The sequence below is a fragment of the Oncorhynchus mykiss genome, chromosome 4, assembly GCF_057628025.1.
Source record: "Oncorhynchus mykiss isolate SJ-2025 chromosome 4, ASM5762802v1, whole genome shotgun sequence".
NCBI classification, from domain to species: domain Eukaryota; kingdom Metazoa; phylum Chordata; class Actinopteri; order Salmoniformes; family Salmonidae; genus Oncorhynchus; species Oncorhynchus mykiss.
The window spans coordinates 78,679,436-78,700,837 of NC_143025.1; the positions used below are offsets into that span (position 1 = coordinate 78,679,436).

The 21,402-nt window shown below is 46.2% G+C and overlaps 1 protein-coding gene across 2 annotated transcripts in view; it reads left to right on the forward strand.

Moving 5' to 3' along the window:
• The window catches only part of LOC110522452 (bromo adjacent homology domain-containing 1 protein), a 41,885-nt gene extending 24,951 nt beyond the window's left edge, over nt 1-16,934 (forward strand). For both annotated transcript variants that reach the window (XM_021600854.3, XM_021600855.3), the window contains exons 2-7: nt 7,678-9,474; nt 10,137-10,495; nt 10,697-10,856; nt 11,954-12,033; nt 12,458-12,549; nt 14,387-16,934. In XM_021600854.3, the coding sequence (XP_021456529.1) occupies nt 7,698-9,474; nt 10,137-10,495; nt 10,697-10,856; nt 11,954-12,033; nt 12,458-12,549; nt 14,387-14,576 (2,658 nt within the window). In that variant the 5' untranslated portion in view covers nt 7,678-7,697 and the 3' untranslated portion in view covers nt 14,577-16,934. The remainder of the gene's footprint in view (nt 1-7,677; nt 9,475-10,136; nt 10,496-10,696; nt 10,857-11,953; nt 12,034-12,457; nt 12,550-14,386) is intronic.
• The last annotated feature ends 4,468 nt before the right edge of the window (nt 16,935-21,402 follow it).

A 21,402-nucleotide genomic window follows, 5' to 3' on the forward strand; every position in this document is an offset into this window, starting at 1 on the left:
AGAGGGGGAAATTATGTGGATATATTGAAGCTACATCTCAAGACATCAGTCAGGAAGGTTAAGCTTGGTTGCAAATGGGTCTTCCAAATGGACAATGACCCCAAGCATACTTCCAAAGTTGTGGCAAAATGGCTTAAGGACTACAAAGTCAAGGTATTGGAGTGGCCATCACAAAGCCCTGACCTCAATCCTATAGGAGATTTGTGGGCAGAACTGAAAAAGCGTGTGCGAGCAAAGAGGCCTACAAACCCGACTCAGTTACACCAGCTCTGTCAGGAGGAATGGGCCAAAATTCACCCAACTTATTGTGGGAAGCTTGTGGAAGGCTACCCGAAACGTTTGACCCAAGTTCAACCATTTCAAGGCAATGCTACCAAATACTAATTGAGTGCATGCAAACTTCTGACCCACTGGTAATGTGATGAAAGAAATACAAGCTGAAATAAATCATTCTCTCTACTATTATTCTGACATTTCACATTCTTAAAATAAAGTGGAGATCCTAACTGACCTAAGACGGGGAATTTTTACGAGGATTAAATGTCAGGAATTTTTAAAAACAGAGTTTTTAAATGTATTTGATTAAGGTGTATGTAAACTTCCGACTTCAACTGTATGTATTACATTAATGTTACATTATGTTACATTACATTAATGTTATGGTATGTATGTGGCAACCACAGATTTCCCCTTTAAGTCTATCAAAAGTGTGCGAGTTTGAGCATGTGTCCATTAGGACTATGGATTGTTTTTTTTTATCAGCAGGAATTAGATTGATCAATTAAAGATCCGCTTTTATTACATAGGCTGGGATCCGCATTATGCAGCTATTACAAGAGCGCATTTTTCACTGGCTGTCGACTGGTTTCAAAAACAATGATTGATAGGCAGCTTCTCAAATTCAACCATTATTGCGTTCAAATACACCGTTTCTGAACAGCCATCCACAACAACCACAATCCTTATGGCGCAAATAGCTAAATGAGAGAGCAGCAGTGTGATTCAAATCAATGCGCTATGTAGATATCAATAATAAGTCATGTCCGTATCGCCATAGACTACACCACTGCTTTCATCCTTACCTCCTAGGGTTTAATCAAGTTGGATAATCTTTAGATGCCGACAGTAGTTGGATGACATAGCTTGGACGGTAGCCCACAAAAGTCTATTCCTGCCCTTTTCCCGCGCTCCATCAAACACATTTGGTGTGTCATCGTAGTGGTCTCTGACTTGTGGTCAGACTCGCTCAGGTGGAACAAACTTAAACTTGTGCCTTTTTTCAATGCTGATTTTGAATGTCATTGAGAAAAAAGAAGTGTCAAAGATCCCTGAGTGTGCTGCGCAATCCAAAGCGCCTCTCACTCACAGGCTACAAGTGAAGACAGACACATCAGGGATGCAACTGTGCGCATCCTTATCCAATTCCGAGATGCATATTGAAGATATTGGAAGAACTGTCCACATTTGCTTTCCTTCAGCCAACAAGATCAGTAGGCCTAACAAACAGCAAAAGCACCAGACTATGTCAATTTACTATCCCCCATAGTACAAAGTCGACCTATTCTGTACAATAAATAAATATTCCAAACATGTTGTGGGATGCGTTAGATCCCAAATTAATAAAATCAGTAGCATCAAAAAAACTTTTTTTATGCAATGTGGCTCACACAACAGATCAGAATGTTTATAAACTATAGGCTATTTCTTCACATTATAGGTGCAGCAATGTTCACAATGCATGTCCCATTAGCGGAAAACACCATTATCAACAGTGACCGCAAATGCAATTGTGCATTTTATTATAAAGGTGCATTTATACGGTGAAAATAAAGCTCACGCACAGCTTATACAGTGCCTTGCGAAAGTATTCGGCCCCCTTGAACTTTGCGACCTTTTGCCACATTTCAGGCTTCAAACATAAAGATATAAAGCTGTATTTTTTTGTGAAGAATCAACAACAAGTGGGACACAATCATGAAGTGGAACGACATTTATTGGATATTTCAAACTTTTTTAACAAATCAAAAACTGAAATATTGGGCGTGCAAAATTATTCAGCCCCTTTACTTTCAGTGCAGCAAACTCTCTCCAGAAGTTCAGTGATGATCTCTGAATGATCCAATGTTGACCTAAATGACTAATGATGACAATACAATCCACCTGTGTGTAATCAAGTCTCCGTATAAATGCACCTGCACTGTGATAGTCTCAGAGGTCCGTTAAAAGCGCAGAGAGCATCATGAAGAACAAGGAACACACCAGGCAGGTCCGAGATTGTAACGGCGTTCTTCGTTTGTTGAAAGAGAGGACCGAAATGCAGCGTGGTGGTTACTCATGTTCTTTAATGAATGACGATACATGAAATAACTAAATGAATACGAAAACAACAAACGGAACGTGAAACCTAATACAGCCTATCTGGTGAACACTACACAAAGACAGGAACAATCACCCACAAACACACAGTGAAACCCAGGCTACCTAAGTATGATTCTCAATAAGAGACAACTAATGACACCTGCCTCTGATTGAGAACCATACTAGGCCGAAAACATAGAACTGCCCCACAACATAGAAAAACAAACATAGACTGCCCACCCAACTCACGCCCTGACCATACTAAATAAATACAACACAAAGGAAATAGAGGTCAGAACGTGACAGTACCCCCCCCCCCCCAAAGGTGCGGACTCCGGCCGCAAAACCTTGACCTATAGGGGAGGGTCTGGGTGGGCGTCTGTCCGCGGTGGCGGCTCTGGCGCGGGACGCGGACCCCACTTCGCCATTGTCTTAGTCCGCCTTATTGTCCGCCTCCGTGGCTTACTCACCATGCCCACCCCTCTCAATGACCCCACTGGACAGAGGGGCTGCTTGGGACAGAGGGGCAGCTTCTCGGGACAGAGGGACAGCTGCTCGGGACAGAGGGACAGCTGCTCGGGACAGAGGGACAGCTGCTCGGGACAGAGGGACAGCTGCTCGGGACAGAGGGACAGCTGCTCGGGACAGAGGGACAGCTGCTCGGGACAGAGGGACAGCTGCTCGGGACAGAGGGGCAGCTGCTCGGGACAGAGGGGCAGCTGCTCGGGACAGAGGGGCAGCTGCTCGGGACAGAGGGGCAGCTGCTCGGGACGGAGGGGCAGCTGCTCGGGACGGAGGGGCAGCTGCTCCGGGCGGAGGGGCTCTAGCGGCCCCTGGCTGACTGGCGGCACTGGCGGCCCCTGGCTGACTGGCGGCCCCTGGCTGACTGGCGGCCCCTGGCTGACTGGCGGCCCCTGGCTGACTGGCGGCACTGGCGGCCCCTGGTTGACTGGCGGCGCTGGCACTGGGCTGACTGGCGGCACTGGCGGCCCCTGGTTGACTGGCGGCACTGGCGGCCCCTGGCTGACTGGCGGCACTGGCGGCCCCTGGCTGACTGGCGGCACTGGCGGCCCCTGGCTGACTGGCGGCACTGGCGGCCCCTGGCTGACTGGCGGCACTGGCGGCCCCTGGCTGACGGGCGGCACTGGCGGCCCCTGGCTGACGGGCGGCACTGGCGGCTCCTGGCTGACGGGCGGCACTGGCGGCTCCTGGCAGACGGGCGGCATTGGCGGCTCCTGGCAGACGGGTGGCACTGGCGGCGCTGGGCAGACGGGCGGCACTGGCGGCGCTGGGCAGACGGGCGGCGCTGGCGGCGCTGGGCAGACGGGCGGCGCTGGCGGCGCTGGGCAGACGGGCGGCGCTGGCGGCGCTGGGCAGACGGGCGGCGCTGGGCAGACGGGAGGCTCCGGCAACGCTGGGCTGAGTAGCTCTCCTAGCGCCGAACAGGCGGGAGACTCCGGCAGCACTGGAGAGGAGGAAGGCTCTGGTAGCGCCGGAGAGGCGGGAGACTCCGGCAGCGCTGGAGAGGAGAGAGCCCCTGCAAGGATGGGCCGGAGAGACAGCCTGGTACGGATAGACCGGACCGTGCAGGCGCACTGGAGCTCTTGAGCACCGAGCCTGCCCAACCTTACCTGGTTGAATGCTCACGGTCGCCCTGCCAGTGCGGCGTGGTGGAATAGCCCGCACTGGGCTATGCAGGCGAACCGGAGACACCGAGCGCAAGGCTGGTGCCATGTAAGCCGGCCCAAGGAGACGCACTGGGGACCAGCTGCGTAGAGCCGGCTTCATGGCATTAGGCTCGACGCTCAATCTAGCCCGGCCGACACGCGGAGCTGGAATATACCGCACCGGGCTATGCACCCGCACTGGAGACACCGTGCGCACCACTGCATAACACGGTGCCTGTCCGGTCTCTCTAGCCCCCCGGTAAGCACAGGGAGTCTGCCCAGGTCTCCTACCTGGCGTAGCCATACTCCCTGTTAGCCCCCCCCCAATACATTTTTGGGGCTGCCTCTCGGGCTTCCTTCCGCGCCGCCGTGCCTGCTTCGCCAACTCCATTCTCTGATAACCTTCCGCGCACTGCTCCATCGAATCCCAGGCGGGCTCCGGCACTCTCCCTGGGTCGGCCGCCCACCTGTCGATCTCCTCCCAAGTAGTATACTCCATGCCATTGCTGTCCATAACGTCCTCCTTTCGCTGCTGCCTGTTAACACGCTGCTCGGTCCGAGTGTGGTGGGTGATTCTGTAACGGCGTTCTTCGTTTGTTGAAAGAGAGGACCGAAATGCAGCGTGGTGGTTACTCATGTTCTTTAATGAATGACGATACATGAAATAACTAAATGAATACGAAAACAACAAACGGAACGTGAAACCTAATACAGCCTATCTGGTGAACACTACACAAAGACAGGAACAATCACCCACAAACACACAGTGAAACCCAGGCTACCTAAGTATGATTCTCAATCAGAGACAACTAATGACACCTGCCTCTGATTGAGAACCATACTAGGCCGAAAACATAGAACTGCCCCACAACATAGAAAAACAAACACAGACTGCCCACCCAACTCACGCCCTGACCATAATAAATAAATACAACACAAAGGAAATAGAGGTCAGAACGTGACAGAGATACTGTTGTGAAGAAGTTTAAAGCCGGATTTGGATACAAAAAGATTTCCCAAGCTTTAAACATCCCAAGGAGCACTGTGCAAGCGATAATATTGAAATGGAAGGAGTATCAGACCACTGCAAATCTACCAAGACCTGGCCGTCCCTCTAAACTTTCAGCTCATACAAGAAGAAGACTGATCAGAGATGCAGCCAAGAGGCCCATGATCACTCTGGATGAACTGCAGAGATCTACAGCTGAGGTGGGAGACTCTGTCCATAGGACAATCAGTCGTATATTGCACAAATCTGGCCTTTATGGAAGAGTGGCAAGAAGAAAGCCATTTCTTAAAGATATCCATAAAAAGTGTTGTTTAAAGTTTGCCACAAGCCACCTGGGAGACACACCAAACATGTGGAAGAAGGTGCTCTGGTCAGATGAAACCAAAATTGAACGTTTTGGCAACAATGCAAAACGTTATGTTTGGCGTAAAAGCAACACAGCTGAATACACCATCCCCACTGTCAAACACGGTGGTGGCAGCATCATGGTTTGGGCCTGCTTTTCTTCAGCAGGGACAGGGAAGATGGTTAAAATTGATGGGAAGATGGATGGAGCCAAATACAGGACCATTCTGGAAGAAAACCTGATGGAGTCTGCAAAAGACCTGAGACTGGGACGGAGATGTGTCTTCCAACAAGACAATGATCCAAAACATAAAGCAAAATCTACAATGGAATGGTTCAAAAATAAACATATCCAGGTGTTAGAATGGCCAAGTCAAAGTCCAGACCTGAATCCAATCGAGAATCTGTGGAAAGAACTGAAAACTGCTGTTCACAAATGCTCTCCATCCAACCTCACTGAGTTCGAGCTGTTTTGCAAGGAGGAATGGGAAAAAATGTCAGTCTCTCGATGTGCAAAACTGATAGAGACATACCCCAAGCGACTTACAGCTGTAATCGCAGCAAAAGGTGGCGCTATAAAGTATTAACTTAAGGGGGCTGAATAATTTTGCACGCCCAATTTTTCAGTTTTTGATTTGTTAAAAAAGTTTGAAATGTCCAATAAATGTCGTTCCACTTCACGATTGTGTCCCACTTGTTGTTGATTCTTCACAAAAAAATACAGTTTTATATCTTTATGTTTGAAGCCTGAAATGTGGCAAAAGGTCGCAAAGTTCAAGGGGGCCGGATACTTTCGCAAGGCACTGTATATGCCAGTTAGGCTCTACACTCCTTGTAAAGCGGATTAATGTACTTCATTTTAAGAAGTTATTGGCCTCCCGAGTAATATAGTGGTCTAAGGCACTGCATCGCAATACTAGCTGTGCCACTAGAGATCCTGGTTCGAGTCCAGTCTCTGTCACAGCCGGCCACAACTGGGAGACCCATGGGGCGGCGCACAATTGGCCCAACGTCGTCCGGGTTAGGGGAGGGTTTGGCCGGCAGGGATATTCTTGTCCCATCTCGCTCTAGCGACTCCTGTGGCGGGCCGGGCACAATGCACGCTGACACGGTTGCCAGGTGTTTCCTTTGACACATTGGTGCGGCTGGCTTCTGGGTTAAGCGGAGCAGTGCTGCTTGGCTGGGTTGTGTTTCGGAGTTGCGGCGAATGGACAAGACTGTAACTACCAAGTGATGATATATAATTCACAAGTGATAATATTGTCACCCATGAGACTGTTCTTCATTTAAACTTGTCTTTACATATACTAAATAATATATGTGTGACATTTGTTTTGATTTAGAATAGACCATTATGCACCTGTCTCGAAACAGGGGCAGGGGAAAAATACATGTCATCTATGCACTTAAATGGTGAATGGAGGATGCTTTTCCCTGTGGTTTATTTTCATGCCAGCCAGGTAGGATATACTCCCGTTGTAAATATAAGCAATGTGCTTAGTATTAGGAGAGTTGAGAAATAAATACAGTAGGTCTAGCCTACAGAAAGATGATGGGATCCTCATCTTTTTATTAGCAGCCATTACTCTGTTTTCTCCTGCAATTCGATTGCCTATAGAAATGTTGTGAAACATGAGCTCATGGGCTCTCATGAAGTGTTTGATTAGATTATCCAAAATGTTTGCATTGATGTTAGTGATTAGTGGGAAAATAGAATGCTGAGTACCAGGCAGTTAGCATGTTTGGTAGGTTACTAATGACCAGCAGCACTATCAGAGCTTGGAGAAGCCTAATTACCGTCACTAAATGGTCATGTATAATTTGACTGCCTTCATGACTCGTGACCGCTGGTGTGGCGGTAATACGGTCACCGCAACAGCGCGAGCTGTGCCTCAGAAGTGCTACACCAAATTATATATTTTGTAATCAAAGCTCAAGTTTTGAAATATAATATGGTCGAGAAGAACAATATTGGCAGGCCAGTTACAGAACTGTTTTTTTAGGTTAATGGTATGTTCTTTAAGTCTGGTTTAAAAACAAATTGTGCGGTAGATCTCGGCACTGGTTTAGGTGATAAGCTAGGGATTAAAGAGATACCAGGGTTGTATTCTTTAGGACACAGTGTAGCAAAACGGAAACAATGAGAAATACGAAAAGAAACCATCTTTTTTATTGGACAAATTCAGATAGTCCCTCCCTGCTTGTCTGTTTCCTTCCGTTTGGTGCCTAATGAATATGTCCCGGGCCATATTACCCTGTTTTTAGGAGTGACATTAACAGTGCGTCTCTTCTCCCCAGGCCTAGTGGTGCAGCATGTGATGACCCACGCCCAGAACAAAGGTTCTCTTAGCCAGAGTCGTAGCACAGTGACGCAGGAACACTGCCCCGATAGGCCACATGGTGAGACCATGGGCGGTGCCTGGCCTGAGCGCACGCTGCGATTCGGCAGGACCATGAAGAAGGGCAGAACTAAGCGAGGAAGGGGCGGTGTTAAAGAGATGATGGACAGGAGGGAGAAGACTCCGGAGCGGAATAGGAGGCGGAGCAGGAAATCTTATCCCTTACGAGGAAGGGGAGGTGCTCCGGAGGAGGAGGGACTTAGCTGTCACGTTTTGCTCACCCGACTGGAGAAGGACATCCAGGAGCAGGAGGACACCAGTGAGAGGGGGAATGATTCGCCAACTCAACCGTCCGTCAAACCTGAATCCCGGAGCAAGAAACTGGACAAAGGAAAAGACAAAGCCACGGGGAAAGTCCTGGCAAAGAAGATGATACCAAAAACTAAATCAAAAAGCACCAGTGATGAGCAGCGGTCGCCATTTCCAGAGCCGCGTAAGCGACGGCTAGCTTCTCTCAACGCTGAGGCCGTGAACAGTCTGCTGTTGGAGAGACCTAATGAGACCCAGCCGGCTTCTAAACAGGCCAGGAGACAGCAGGATGAGCCTACCAGCGGTGAGTCGTTCCTGGGGACAGATGCAGCCAGGCGCGGGGTGACCGGAGGTCCTAATGCTCCAAGAGCCAGCAGCAAGGCCTCCGCATCGCACAAGCCTGACCCGTGCCAAAGCTCCAGGAAGACTAAGAAGGTTTCCAAGAAACCGGCCAAACCAGACAGAGGACAGAAGAAAGAGATGATGACTTTACAAATGTTACACACCCCTGCTCCCCGACGGCTAGCTGGACTCAACGCTGCCGCGCTGCTAAAGTTAACGAGCACCTCGGCGACTAGCAAACAGCGAGTGAAAACGACATCAACGACTACGACGATGGACTGCAAGGCTACGAGCACCGCATCAGTTGACGTGAAGCAGAAGCAACCGCAACGGCGACCGAATCTTAAAACGTGCAGCCGCCAGCCTAAGCAGAAGGGAAGGCAGTTGATTCCAGAAGAGGTAGGCTGTTCTGCCTGCAAGAAGTCCAACTTCAAGAAGCCCAAAGTGGAGTGGGAGTCTGGCGGTTGCACCCACCGGCTAACCAAACCAGGCTACCAGTCGCGCAGCATGCTAGCCTACCCGTTGAAGCCCGTTGTCAAAGAGGAGCAGGTGGAGGCAGAGCTGAGCCCATACTACTGCTGTCCCCCGGAGGGCTCTGTGGAGTACTGCCATCGCCTGGCCTTGTTCCTGGGTCAGCAGGCCTACGCCGACTCTGAAGAACGACCTTTAAACTCTGCCCTAACCTCTGTGAAACGGGAGTGCCTAGTGACATCACCCTCCCATCCCCACTCCCACGCAGCCCTGACCCTCAGCCCCCACCCCTGCCTCTGCACCGCCGACCCCGCCTGCTTCTCCAGCTACTACGTCCACATCGCCCATCCTACACACCCTGGAGCTCCATCAGCCAACCTCAGCTCGCGACCTCTGAACTTTGGCCCCTCGACACTGTGTCCCGGCAGGGTGTCTGGCTCCAAGCTGCTGGGTCCTCCGGTGTCCCATTCCTCGACGCTGGCCCATCCTGCCTTCTGTGGCTCAGTGGGCACTCCCTGCTACAGCGAGGCCTGTCGGGTCAGCGGCTACACATACAGAGCCATGCAGCCGGTCAACAGCAGGGGTTGCTCTTTCTCCACAGGCTGCTCCGGGTGTACACACAGCATCAAGACAGGTAAGAGGAGGACACATGGAATGTAGGCCTACTGACTAGGCCTCAATATGCTGATTTAAAAAGTAGTGGTAGTTTGGAATTATGTAGTGCATGTACTGTAAATATAATTTATAAGGGAATTCTAACTCATTGAGCACTCACTCAAAGGCACATCCATTGTTTATGCTTCTCAGATTGCAAATGAGGATGTGTTATTATCACCTGTGTGTTCTCGCCATTTGGCGTGATCGTGACTGAATTATGTTTATTTTCTTACAAGAGGAAGAATTATTTGTCTCTCTGTCCCAGACATTGAGTACATTGCAGTAAACAAACAGTATCTACAGGGAATCAGAGAAAAGCATGACATAGGACTCGAGTTAGGCCTATGTAGCATAATATCTAGTGAGGCCTATGTAGCATAATATCTAGTGAGGCCTATGTAGCATTACATCTAGTGAGGCCTATGTAGCATTACATCTAGTGAGGGCTATTTAGCATTACATCTAGTGAGGGCTATGTAGCATTACATCTAGTGAGGGTTATGTAGCATAACATCTAGTGAGGCCTATGTAGCATTACATCTAGTGAGGCCTATGTAGCATTACATCTAGTGAGGCCTATGTAGCATTGTTTATGGAGTAAACACTAGTCTATTCTTCCTCCCTTCGCTCTCTCTCCAGAGGGTTACTCCTCCCCCCAGGGTGACCACAACCCCTCCCTTCTGGTTTCTCCCTCACTCCCCCTCTCAGGCTGTCCCCTCCCTACCACCCCGTCCTCCACCCAGGCCAAGCCCCGTCTCCTCACCCCCCTGTCTGACCGCAGTGTGCCCCAGGCCAGGCTGAAGCTGGCCAGGGAGTGCCCTCAGGGCTCCAAGCCCCCTAACGGCTCTCTGTCCATGGGGAGAACCAGGTTGTCCCAGAAACAGCCAGTTCCGACACACAACCTATCTCCCGCCAAGCAGAAGCGGGTCAGCCACCGACGGGCCACCAACGGGTGGCTGCCTGTAGGGGTGCCCACAGAGAAAGAAGTGTTCATTGCGGTATGTGGGATCAAGTTTGTGTGTGTTGAGGTACTGAGAGTTTACTTCCCTCATACTACCATGGTAACCTAACCATACCTAGCTTTCAATTGGCCCATTGTTGTTAATGAGAATGTGTTCCGAGACCTTTCTGATAGAATACTGCTGATGTCGCCAGTGACTGGAGAATAAAGATAAGTGTGTTTTGACTGTGTGTATCAGGGGGAGGACGAGACGGCCTTACGGCAGTGTTATGAAGGAGTACAGAGAGACGGCGAAGTGATACGTGTCCGAGACACAGTGCTGCTGCGCGCCGGTCCCCGGAAGAAGTCCCTGCCCTACGTCGCCAAGATATCAGCGCTATGGGAGGACCCCAAATCCGGTGAGAGAGACAGCAGGATGTCTGAACCTGTTGTTGGGGTATAATAATTGTGTGTGTCAGGGTTTCCGGCGCTGGACAACGTGGTAGGGAGGATTGAATACTTTCTAAACACTGTTCTACACAGCGTACCTGATAGTGGTTCCATATGTGACAGAGATGAACATCTCTGTTAGAAACTTAGAAAGAGTGGGAATCTAAAGATGCAGCAGGATGGGTTGCTAATATGACTAGGGGATTGTGCCTTTGGCTTCTGGGCAACAAAATAAATTCTATACAGAATACTTCTCCAGAAAGCATGACTTAGCTACAGAGGAATTGGGAATCATTAGGTTATTTAAATAAATAGCTGTGGATTGTTTCAAATCACAAGCTCGTAGACCTATGCCTATTTGGGAATGGCCTGCACGCTTCAATTACCATTTGAAAAATAAAAATAGTAGCTCTTTAATTGTGCACCAAAACGTTTTTTAACATGCGATTGCATTTAGAATTGTTGCGCAATGAATGGGCTTGTAAAAGCCCAAGTTTTACTCCAGTAGCACCCAGCTGAGGCTCTGCAGGAGAAATCCTGTTCAGAATAGGCTCTGCATGCTGTGCGCGTGTGATAGTTGTGTTGAATGAATAAGATACATGATGACTAACCAAAATAAACACAGGCCAATTTAATTCCAATAAATTATGCAAATTAAACTATAGACCGATAAGCATGACGGTCAAATTAATTTACATCGACTGGTATTTCCATAAATTTAAATTAAAAAAATGTGCATTGGGAATTTGTTTTCTTCTACCAGTCATTTTGGCCTGCAACAGTTTTATTTATCAATTTACATTTTTTGGGGTGCCAAAAAACGTCTATTTCCGGCTAAGGGAATCCCTGGTGTGTGTGTCTGTGTGCTGTGAATGGTTGTTTATGTCTGAAATGCTGCTTATGTCTGGCTGGTTAAAGACCTGGCTGGTCCTTTGATCCTCTGAAGTTGTATCACTGTCTGCTGTGTGTGCACGTGGGTGTGAGTGTTTGTTTGTGTTTGTGCACGTGCGAATGCGTGTCTGCCTGTCTGGTGTTTTGACCGTGTGGGTGTGTGTCTCCTCCTCAGGAGAGCTGATGATGAGCCTGTTCTGGTACTATCGACCTGAACACACACAGGGAGTCCGAGACCCCAGCATGCACTGTGAGGTGAGGACAACTCTCTGACTCCACAGAACAACTCGGGATAACTCTACTCTACTCAACTCTGGCTGCATCTCAGTAGTCTAAAGAGGCCTCCCCTTGTCTTCTCTCTTCGTCTCCTTTCCTTCCTCTCAATAGTATAGAGGCCTCTCCTTGTCTCCTTTCTTCGATTCCTTTCCTTAATTTCAATAGTCTAGAGCCCTCTCCTTGTCTCCTTTCCTTCATCTGCACTGATGTGTGCTGACATAACTGGTGGAAGCAGGTTTCCAGTAGGCTTCCACCATATTGCTTTCTGTCTTCTGTTTCTCCATCAGTGCAGATGCAAGACATGAGAAGAAGAATGAGATTCCGTGCCTCTCATCCATCTTGTCTCTGTACCCTTTTGATTGTGTGGTGATTGATATTTCTATGTCTGTTTCTCTCTTTTCAGAATGAGATTTTTGCATCTCGGCATCAAGACGAGAACAGTGTGGCCTGCATCGAAGACCGATGCTATGTTCTCCCATTAGCGCAGTACTGTCGGTAAGAAACAAAAAATATATATATAGACACACACACACACACACACACACACACACTGCGAAAGACCGTATATCCATCATTAACACACACCATTGGACAGTTGAAGTCGGGAGTTTACATACACTTAGGTTGGAGTCATTAAAACGTATTTTTCAACCACTCCACAAATTTTGTTAACGTCATTTAGGACATCTACTTTGTGTATGACAGAAGTCATTTTTCCAACAATTGTTTACAGACGGATTATTTCACTTATAATTCACTGTATCACAATTCCAGTGGGTCAGAAGTTTACATACACTAAGTTGACTGTACCTTTAAACAGCTTGGAAAATTCCAGAAAATGATGTTATGGCTTTAGAAGCTTCTAATTGACATCACTAGAGTCAATTGGAGGTGTGTCTGTGGATGTATTTCAAGGCCTACCTTCAAATTCAGTGCCTCTTTGCTTGACATTATGGGAAAACCAAAATAAATCAGCCAAGACCTCCACAAGTCTGTAGAGTACAAGGACCTTGTAGACCTCCACAAGTCTGGTTCATCCTTGGGAGCAATTTCCAAACGCCTGAAGGTACCACGTTCATCTGTACAAACAATAGTATGCAAGTATAAACACCATGGGACCACGGAGCCGTCATACCGCTCAGGAAGAAGACACATTCTGTCTCCTAGAGATGAACGTACTTTGGTGAGAAAAGTTTGAATCCATCCCAGAACAACAGCAAAGGACCTTGTGAAGATGCTGGAGGAAACTGGTACAAAAGTATCTATATCCACAGTAAAAACGAGTCCTATATCGACATAACCTGAAAGGCCGCTCAGCAAGGAAGAAGTCACTGCTCCAAACCCGCCATAAAAAAGCCAGACACCGGTTTGCATCTGCACATGGGGACAAAGATCGTACTTTTTGGAGAATTGTCCTCTGGTCTGATGAAACACAAATAGAACTGTTTGGCCATAATGATCATCATTATGTTTGGAGGAAAACGGGGGAGGCTTGCAAGCCGAAGAACACCATCCCAACCATGAAGCGCAGGGGTGGCAGCATCATGTTGTGGGGGTGCATTGCTGCAGGAGGGGCTGGAGCACTTCACAAAATAGATGGCATCATGAGGAAAGAAAATTATGTGGATGTATTGAAGCAACATCCGGTCTTTCAGGTTATGTCGATATAGGACTCGTTTTACTGTGGATATAGATACTTTTGTACCAGTTTCCTCCAGCATCTTCACAAGGTCCTTTGCTGTTGTTCTGGGATGGATTCAAACTTTCAGGAAGGTAAAGCTTGGTCGCAATGGGTCCTCAAATAGACAATGGCCCCAAGCATACTTCCAAAGTTGTGGCAAAATGGCTTAATGACAACAAAATCAATGTATTGGAGTGGCCATCACAAAGCCCTAACCACAATCAAGTAGAAGATTTGTGGGCAGAACTGAAAATGCGTGTGTGAGCAAGGAGGCCTACAAACCTGGCTCAGTTACACCAGCTCTGTCAGGAGGAATGGGCCAAAATTCACCCAACTTATTGAGGGAAGCTTGTGGAAGGCTACCCGAAATGTTTGACCCAAGTTAAATAATTTAAAGGCAATGCTACCAAATACTAATTGAGTGTATGTAAACTTCTGACCCACTGGGAATGTGATGAAAGAAATAGCTGAAATAAATCATTCTCTCTATTATTATTCTGACATTTCACATTCTTAAAATAAAGTGGTGATCCTAACTGACCTAAGACAGGGAATTTTTACGAGGATTAAATGTCTGGAGGTAGGAATGTAAAGTAGGGGGAAGAAAAGGTGCGACTGCATTCAAAATTCACTTTGATTTTCCATCTATAGATTTTGTGCCTTGGTGAAGCGGCGTGCAGAGGGTGTGCCCCCTGGCGCTGCCAGAGTGGTCCCCTGCCCCTCAGACTTCGACCCCCCCGACCACCGCCAGGTGCCCGCCGACATAGACCCTGAACTGGTGTACCTCTGCCGCCACGTCTACGACTTCCGCTACGGACGCATCCTGAAGAACCTGCAGTAGGGGACAGCAGAGGACAGGCAGACAGACCAACCGTAGTGGAGCACACGCACTCCTTCACATGGGGCTGAAGGATGAGAGGGGGAACCCCTGAAGGGTTTTGGGGGTCCCCTGAACTAGAGGGAGGGCTGCTGAAGGATCAAGTATTGGAAGGGGACCACTGATATCTGAATCCCCAGAATGGCGTTGAAGGAGTGGGTACTGAAGTACCTTACCCCCTTTTACAACTGTTACTAGGGAGGTGAAGTTTTGACCCCCTCAACTGGAACTAGAACTGTACTGGCTTGGACAGAAGGGAGAGATCTGCTAGCTGTCCTGCTATACCAGGGCTCATCACCATGTGCATGGACAGCCATGTTGGTGACCTAACAAGAGGAAGAACTGCGCTACCAGAGCCATACAGGGCTCGTCATGACGTTGATGTTAGAGCCTGATGTGATGACAACGTTCTTCTTCATTTGTGTTTGTCTCTGAGGCAGCTGTGATCGAGAGGGCACTTGCAGCTTGAACACACACACAATGAGGTTTTATGTCCCGTGTGTGTGTGTGTGTGTGTGTGTGTGTGTGTGTGTGTGTTCAGTCTGTTGGCTACAGTGAAACCACAGGTGCAGGTTCACAAAGGAAGTGGAAGTCTCACCTTCCCTTCCTGCATTGTCCGAACAGAACACAACACACTATTCTGAAGTACCCTCAGCGCTGGCTGAGTCTCTAATCATACCCTATTCCCCATAAAGTGCATTACTTAGCAGATAAATGTTACTGTATAGCAGGGTTCCCCAATAGGCAGCCCCCCCAAGTTTTCTGAACAAAATTATTTTATTTATTTTTAAATACTGATTGTTGTGGGACATAAACTGTAAAATCAGCTCGAAGTGATTTTAATTTAGGAAATCTGTCCTCAAGTATTCCCACTCATAAATGGAAATGATCATATCCCAGTGTAATCAAGGTCTGAAATTTTGTTTTTGTCAAATACTATATCTGTTTGGGATACTTGTGGTCAATTTGCAGGGTACAAATAATTTATAACCGTCTACTGGCTCCCCGACCATCCGCTCAAGAAGAAATTGTCCCCGGCTGAATGTAATTGGGAACCCCTGCTATATCGGGCTTTGGTCAAAGACAGGGCACTATATGAAGAATAGGGTCATGTGAGATGAAATCCCCCCCTGACCCCCTTTTTCTGTTCCTAAGAACAGGACTGTCGTCATGCTTTTGTCCAACGGTCCAATGGAGAGCCCCCTTACTGTGGAGGGCTAACCTCTCCCATGCTCTGCATTGGCCTATCAGATGGAGGGTTGTTGATGTCAGTGCCCACATCTTTGGAGTGTTCAGAAGTCTGAAACATTCCAGAACGTTCAAATGGAAATGTAACGTATTGCAGAGACCATTGCTTACTATACATGTCTATCTTAACTTTCTGTAATGTTGCACTCTCCTGAACGCGACCCTGTTGTTCCCATGACTTGCCTTATGACTTGCAGGTAGAGCTTTAGGCAGCTAGTCCCACCCAATTAGAAATTGGATGAGTAGAATGGAAAAAGTACAAAACCACAGACAAAATCCACATAGATTTCACTCCGGTCAACACTTTGCCATTGTTGTTTGAGTATAACACTGAGAAAGGTTTGGTTTCCTCAGAGATTCCCGAGTGATAAGCATTTTATTCAACATTACAACATGGTACATCCAATATGGCTGCTGGTCCACATGTTGTGGATCTTTGTCCATTCTACTCATTCTACTTCTATCCCCCCATCCCTTTCCATCCTTCGAAGCTCCGCCCTCTCCAAGATAAACCAAAGGATGTCACGAAGCAGAGCACCACCACTCCTCTCCTTCTCTTGTCCTCTTCCCGCCTCTCGTCTCCTCCCTCCCTTGTTAGATTGCACTAATCCATTACTGAATTACAACGTCTATGATTGTGTTCTGATTTATGTTAAGCTACTAATATGTTATATTATAACTGGGGACAATACTGTGTATTATCACTGTCTGTGCGCTTAGTAGAGAATGGAAACTAAGGCTGTGTCATGGCAACTTTTATCAATGCATAACTACTTTATGTGTTTTACTATTAGAGACATCCGCCAGCATACTATCTATGTGTTACTTCAGGGGTGGATGACCTTACTCCTAGTGAGCTGCCTGGGTATGCAGGCTTTCGCTCCAGCCCTGCTCTAACAACTGATTAGTAAAAGCAGGTGTGTTAGTTGGAGCAGGGCTGGAGCAAAAACCTGCATATTCAGTAGATCTCCAGGAGGAGTGTTGGTCACCTCTGGTTTATATGTTACCTGCTATCCAACCAACCTGTCATATCATCTAATGAAATAATATGTACAATGAAAAATCATTCCTGTAGATTGTGGATCCACACTGGTATTATTGTTGTTCATCCACGCTGTCCAGGGGGTTCAGGTGAGTTGGCATCTTGGTGTAACTCGCTGTGCGGAATGACGTAATGTGATGTTCCGGAGGTTTGGCTTGGAATCTCTGAAAAATGTCCTTTTGACACGCGTTATTGAGATGTGTTGGTTTTTAACCACAATCATTCAACATTGCCTTGTAACCTTCCGCAGAAGTGTCTGTCCGTCACGTGTAGTCCTAGACAAGCGCCAGTGTCTGACTGAGTTAGTACTTCTTAAAACACTACCTTGGATTGCTTTCTTACTGTGCAAATGTTCTATTGCTGGACTTTGTGCCTAATCTGCAAAGTTTTGAATAATACCCAAAAGCCATCTGAAACATTTTCCATTATAACAGTTTGAATCATACCCCAAAATAGCGACTAAACAAAGCTTGTATCGGATAAATCATATAAAGGTTTAAATTTAAATAATATCAATAGGTATTTTGTTGCTAGTGGTGCCCAGATTCTTTGAAAAAAATAATATATATTCTCCTACTTTACAATTTTTCCTTATCGAAAATATTTTATTATGTCAATTTCTTAAGATGGCATATGCAATATATTTTTCAGAGGGACTATTTTTGACAAATGTATGTGTAAATCGAGGAAGTCAAACTTTTTCATTTTATTTTAGCTTAGTTTTGAATTTGAATCACAAGTCATAAATTGAGATTTGACCAAAAACCTGGAAGACGAGAAATGGGAAGGGTTAGGTTATGTTTTGGTTAATTTCTGACTATAAGGGTTGGTGCAAGATCTGAGGTCCCTACCTAAAACATGTTGGTTACACTTTATTTTACAGTCCAGTATTCACTTGGGCCCAGATTCACAAAACACTTCATAAGATTGTCATAATTACAATTCCTCAACAATATCTTAAGATTGAATGATTTTCTTACAAACTTCTCAAATATCTTCTTACAAATCATCTTAAAATGTTTGTTGCAAGGCAACCGTTTTAACTAGCTATCTAGCTTGAATGCCAATGATGTTAGCATATTTCTTCCTGAGATTACTGTTCTAAAACATGTTTTGGGGTTTTAAAATAATACGTTTGTGTGAATTAAACATGTTCAATTGCTTTCATGAGCTTTTTCTCTCACTGCCCTGAGTTTAAGACGAGGGTTTAGCTATCTTGGAATTTAACATTTCCAGGAACTTTATTTAAGAATCTAATTTCTTAACTTTTTACTTAAGAATTATTTTTTTTCCCAATAACCTTTTTGAGGAATAGCAACTTTGCTTAACTTTCTTCTTAAGTCTATAGTTAAGGAAAACATGTCAGTTAAGAAGAAATGTCTTAAGACGGTTTTGTGAATCTGAGCCCTGGTATTTACTTTGAATTTGCATGGTTAAATGGCAGTTAGTTACCTAATATTTACTTAGTAATTACATTTTAGTTTCTTAAGGATTCATTGGAAAAAGTATAACTTGGTACCAAGTAGTTACCAACCTGAGTTGAATTGTTTGAAATAATGACCAGAAGACAGAAGGTGCCATTTGAGACGTGACCTACTCTGTACTCTGCTGTGGTGTTACCACTTAATATCGTTCTGAATACTATATAAATACCAGCTAAAAGAGGACTGTAAATAGAGTTTTATGAAATTATTAAGTGTACATATTTGAACCCTGACTCTGTGACCCCTGACCCTCTGTAGACAGCAATTGCACAGTGCAGTAGTAGTATTTTTTTGCAAGACCTGTAGCTGATGATTATATTTAAAAATGAATACATAAATATTTAAATGGAGTAAACCAATACAATATATAAAGATTTCAATTTAACTTATTTGGATAATGTGTTTTAATTGAAAAAAGTCCTCTTGCTAAGACTTTCGTGGTCAATAATGAAAAACAATTGGTTTCTTGTTATTAGTAATTTCTGAGTTTGGATATTAAATGATTGAATGGAGATTCACAGAGGTTGTAGTAGTTTGTACTTATATAGCTAGCGGTGTAGAAGGTTGTTTCTGTAACAAGGCTATATTCCTGCCCAGCCAGACAATGGCCAGGCCCGGTTGGCTGCAGCAGAAACAGACCGGCACCAGAGCTGGTTTCTATCTAGAGGTGCCACTTGGCATCAGGGGTAAAGAAGACCAAAGCACATTCTGACACAAAGTTAGGGGAGGTAGACGTTACACTCTAACCACTGATCCAGGATCAGATATGTCCTCATCCCCCTGTTTGTTAAGGTTAGAATTGTGGTTTGAGGGTGAATCTAAGCTGATCCTAGATCTGTGGTTTAGGGAGTGAAGTGTCTACATGTCTGACCTTAGGGTTTGATGTCTGGGAGGTTGCCATGGTAATGGGTGTCACCTGAGCCCTCCCCTCATCGATCTATCCAATTAGAGGACAGAGTCACTCTACACCTTTGACGGCCTGGCTATAGGACGATAAACTGTATCTTTCTGCGGTGTTCTGTCTAGTGGGGTTTTGCTGCTGATATTTTTTGTGACGTGGTAAATTGTCATTTTGGATTTTGACTTAGTCATATTGTTTCATGGGTAGATTCACATGAGATAATTGAAGATACGCTCTTGACCTGATCAGCTGTTCTGCACCATCAGCACACAGACAGACCCCCCATGGCTTTACTCCCAGACATGGATTTACAGCATTGAGCCCGTAGAGGGCACTACATGAACAGAAATTGGCTGTCCCACTGACAACTTTAGAATAGAACACCCTGGCTATGTCCCAAAGCTCTTTAACATTTACTTTCCTCATCTCCTTTCATTTATGTCACTGAGGAGGGGGGAATGATATAGTATAGGTGTTGTGTGATATTTAACTGTCAAACATTTTAAAGTCCTATGGCAAGAGAAGTGAGGAAAGGAGATGGTATATTATGTTTGGGCTATTGGGACATGGTCATGATATGTCATGTGTACCTATGGTTTCCATGGTAACATCGGTCAAATGTTCCTGACCTCTGATCTCCACCATTCCACTTCTCACTTACCCAGGAGGTGTTTTTATGTCTGCACCAATCGAAACTAATCACCCGACCAATGCCTGAAACTCTGCTTTTTGTGGTCTTCTGTATTACTGCTAAGTGTCAGCATATATTTTGATATATTTAACAATGAGGGATCTAAAAGTCTAGATATTTTTGGAGTAGATAAAGGATGTGTGTATCAGATAACTGTCACTTTGTCATGCTCTCTGAAAATCTCTTGGGTTTTTGGTAAGAATTCTAGAATCCCTGCTGATGTAATGTTCCATTGAAAGACTATTTATAAAGTTTAAGTCCTTTGTGAAAAAAATCTTTGGCGTGTTCTTTATTGTGATTCTGCCATATGTTGCTTTGAAAGTTGAATGCAAAACTAACAATCAGATGGCCACGTGTGTGTGTGTGTGTGTGTGTGTGAGAGTGTGTCATCATGGCTTTCGGAAGGCATACTGGTATGTAAGTTGCAACCAACGACCACAAGGTGTCGGTAGATATACTACAGGTTCAGGACACCGACTTTGGCCTCCTCTTCAGAGAAATATTTCCCTTGGCCCATCTTTGTACAATGCTTAATCCGGCTCAGGGCACTAGGAATGCGCAGTGCTCTATGTGGCCGGACACAAGCACAGCATAGCTACTGGTGTCCATCTCACAGACGTAGACACACAGAGAGTGCAGAGCGGGATCACTGAACACTACAGTGGAGGATCTGACAACTCAACAGCTCCAGCAGGCTTTCACAATTTGATTTTAAACTTCAAACATTTAGTAGCAGTAAGGATGGACTGGGACCAGAAATCCTCCTGGGTATTTCTGAAACACTGGCCCATTTTTTTTCTTCTTCTGGGCCAGTGTTTATGAAATGGGACAGCAACCAATTATCTAAATTATGATAATTCTGCTCCAAAATCATTATAATTCTTAACAGGTCCATGGGCACATTTTTCTCTTTTTTTTCAACCAAAATGTTTTTCTCCCATGAGCTCAGCCCACTGGCCTGAAGGTGGACCAGCCCACTGGCCTAAAGGTGGACCAGCCCAGTGGGCATTTGCCTGAACTGCCCTACGGCCAGTCTGTTTCTGAGTAGCACCCAGCTCATAAACCTAATGTCTTGGCATAACGCACCAGCAATCCTCACTCCCATCAGTACTGTAGGCCTCGAGCACCCACAATGTACTCCCATCAGTACTGTAGGCCGCGAGCACCCACAATCCACTCCCATCAGTACTGTAGGCCTCGAGCACCCACAATGCACTCCCATCAGTACTGTAGGCCTCGAGCACCCACAATGCACTCCCATCAGTACTGTAGGCCTCGAGCACCCACAATGCACTCCCATCAGTACTGTAGGCCTCGAGCACCCACAATGCACTCCCATCAGTACTGTAGGCCTCGAGCACCCACAATCCACTCCCATCAGTACTGTAGGCCTCGAGCACCCACAATGCACTCCCATCAGTACT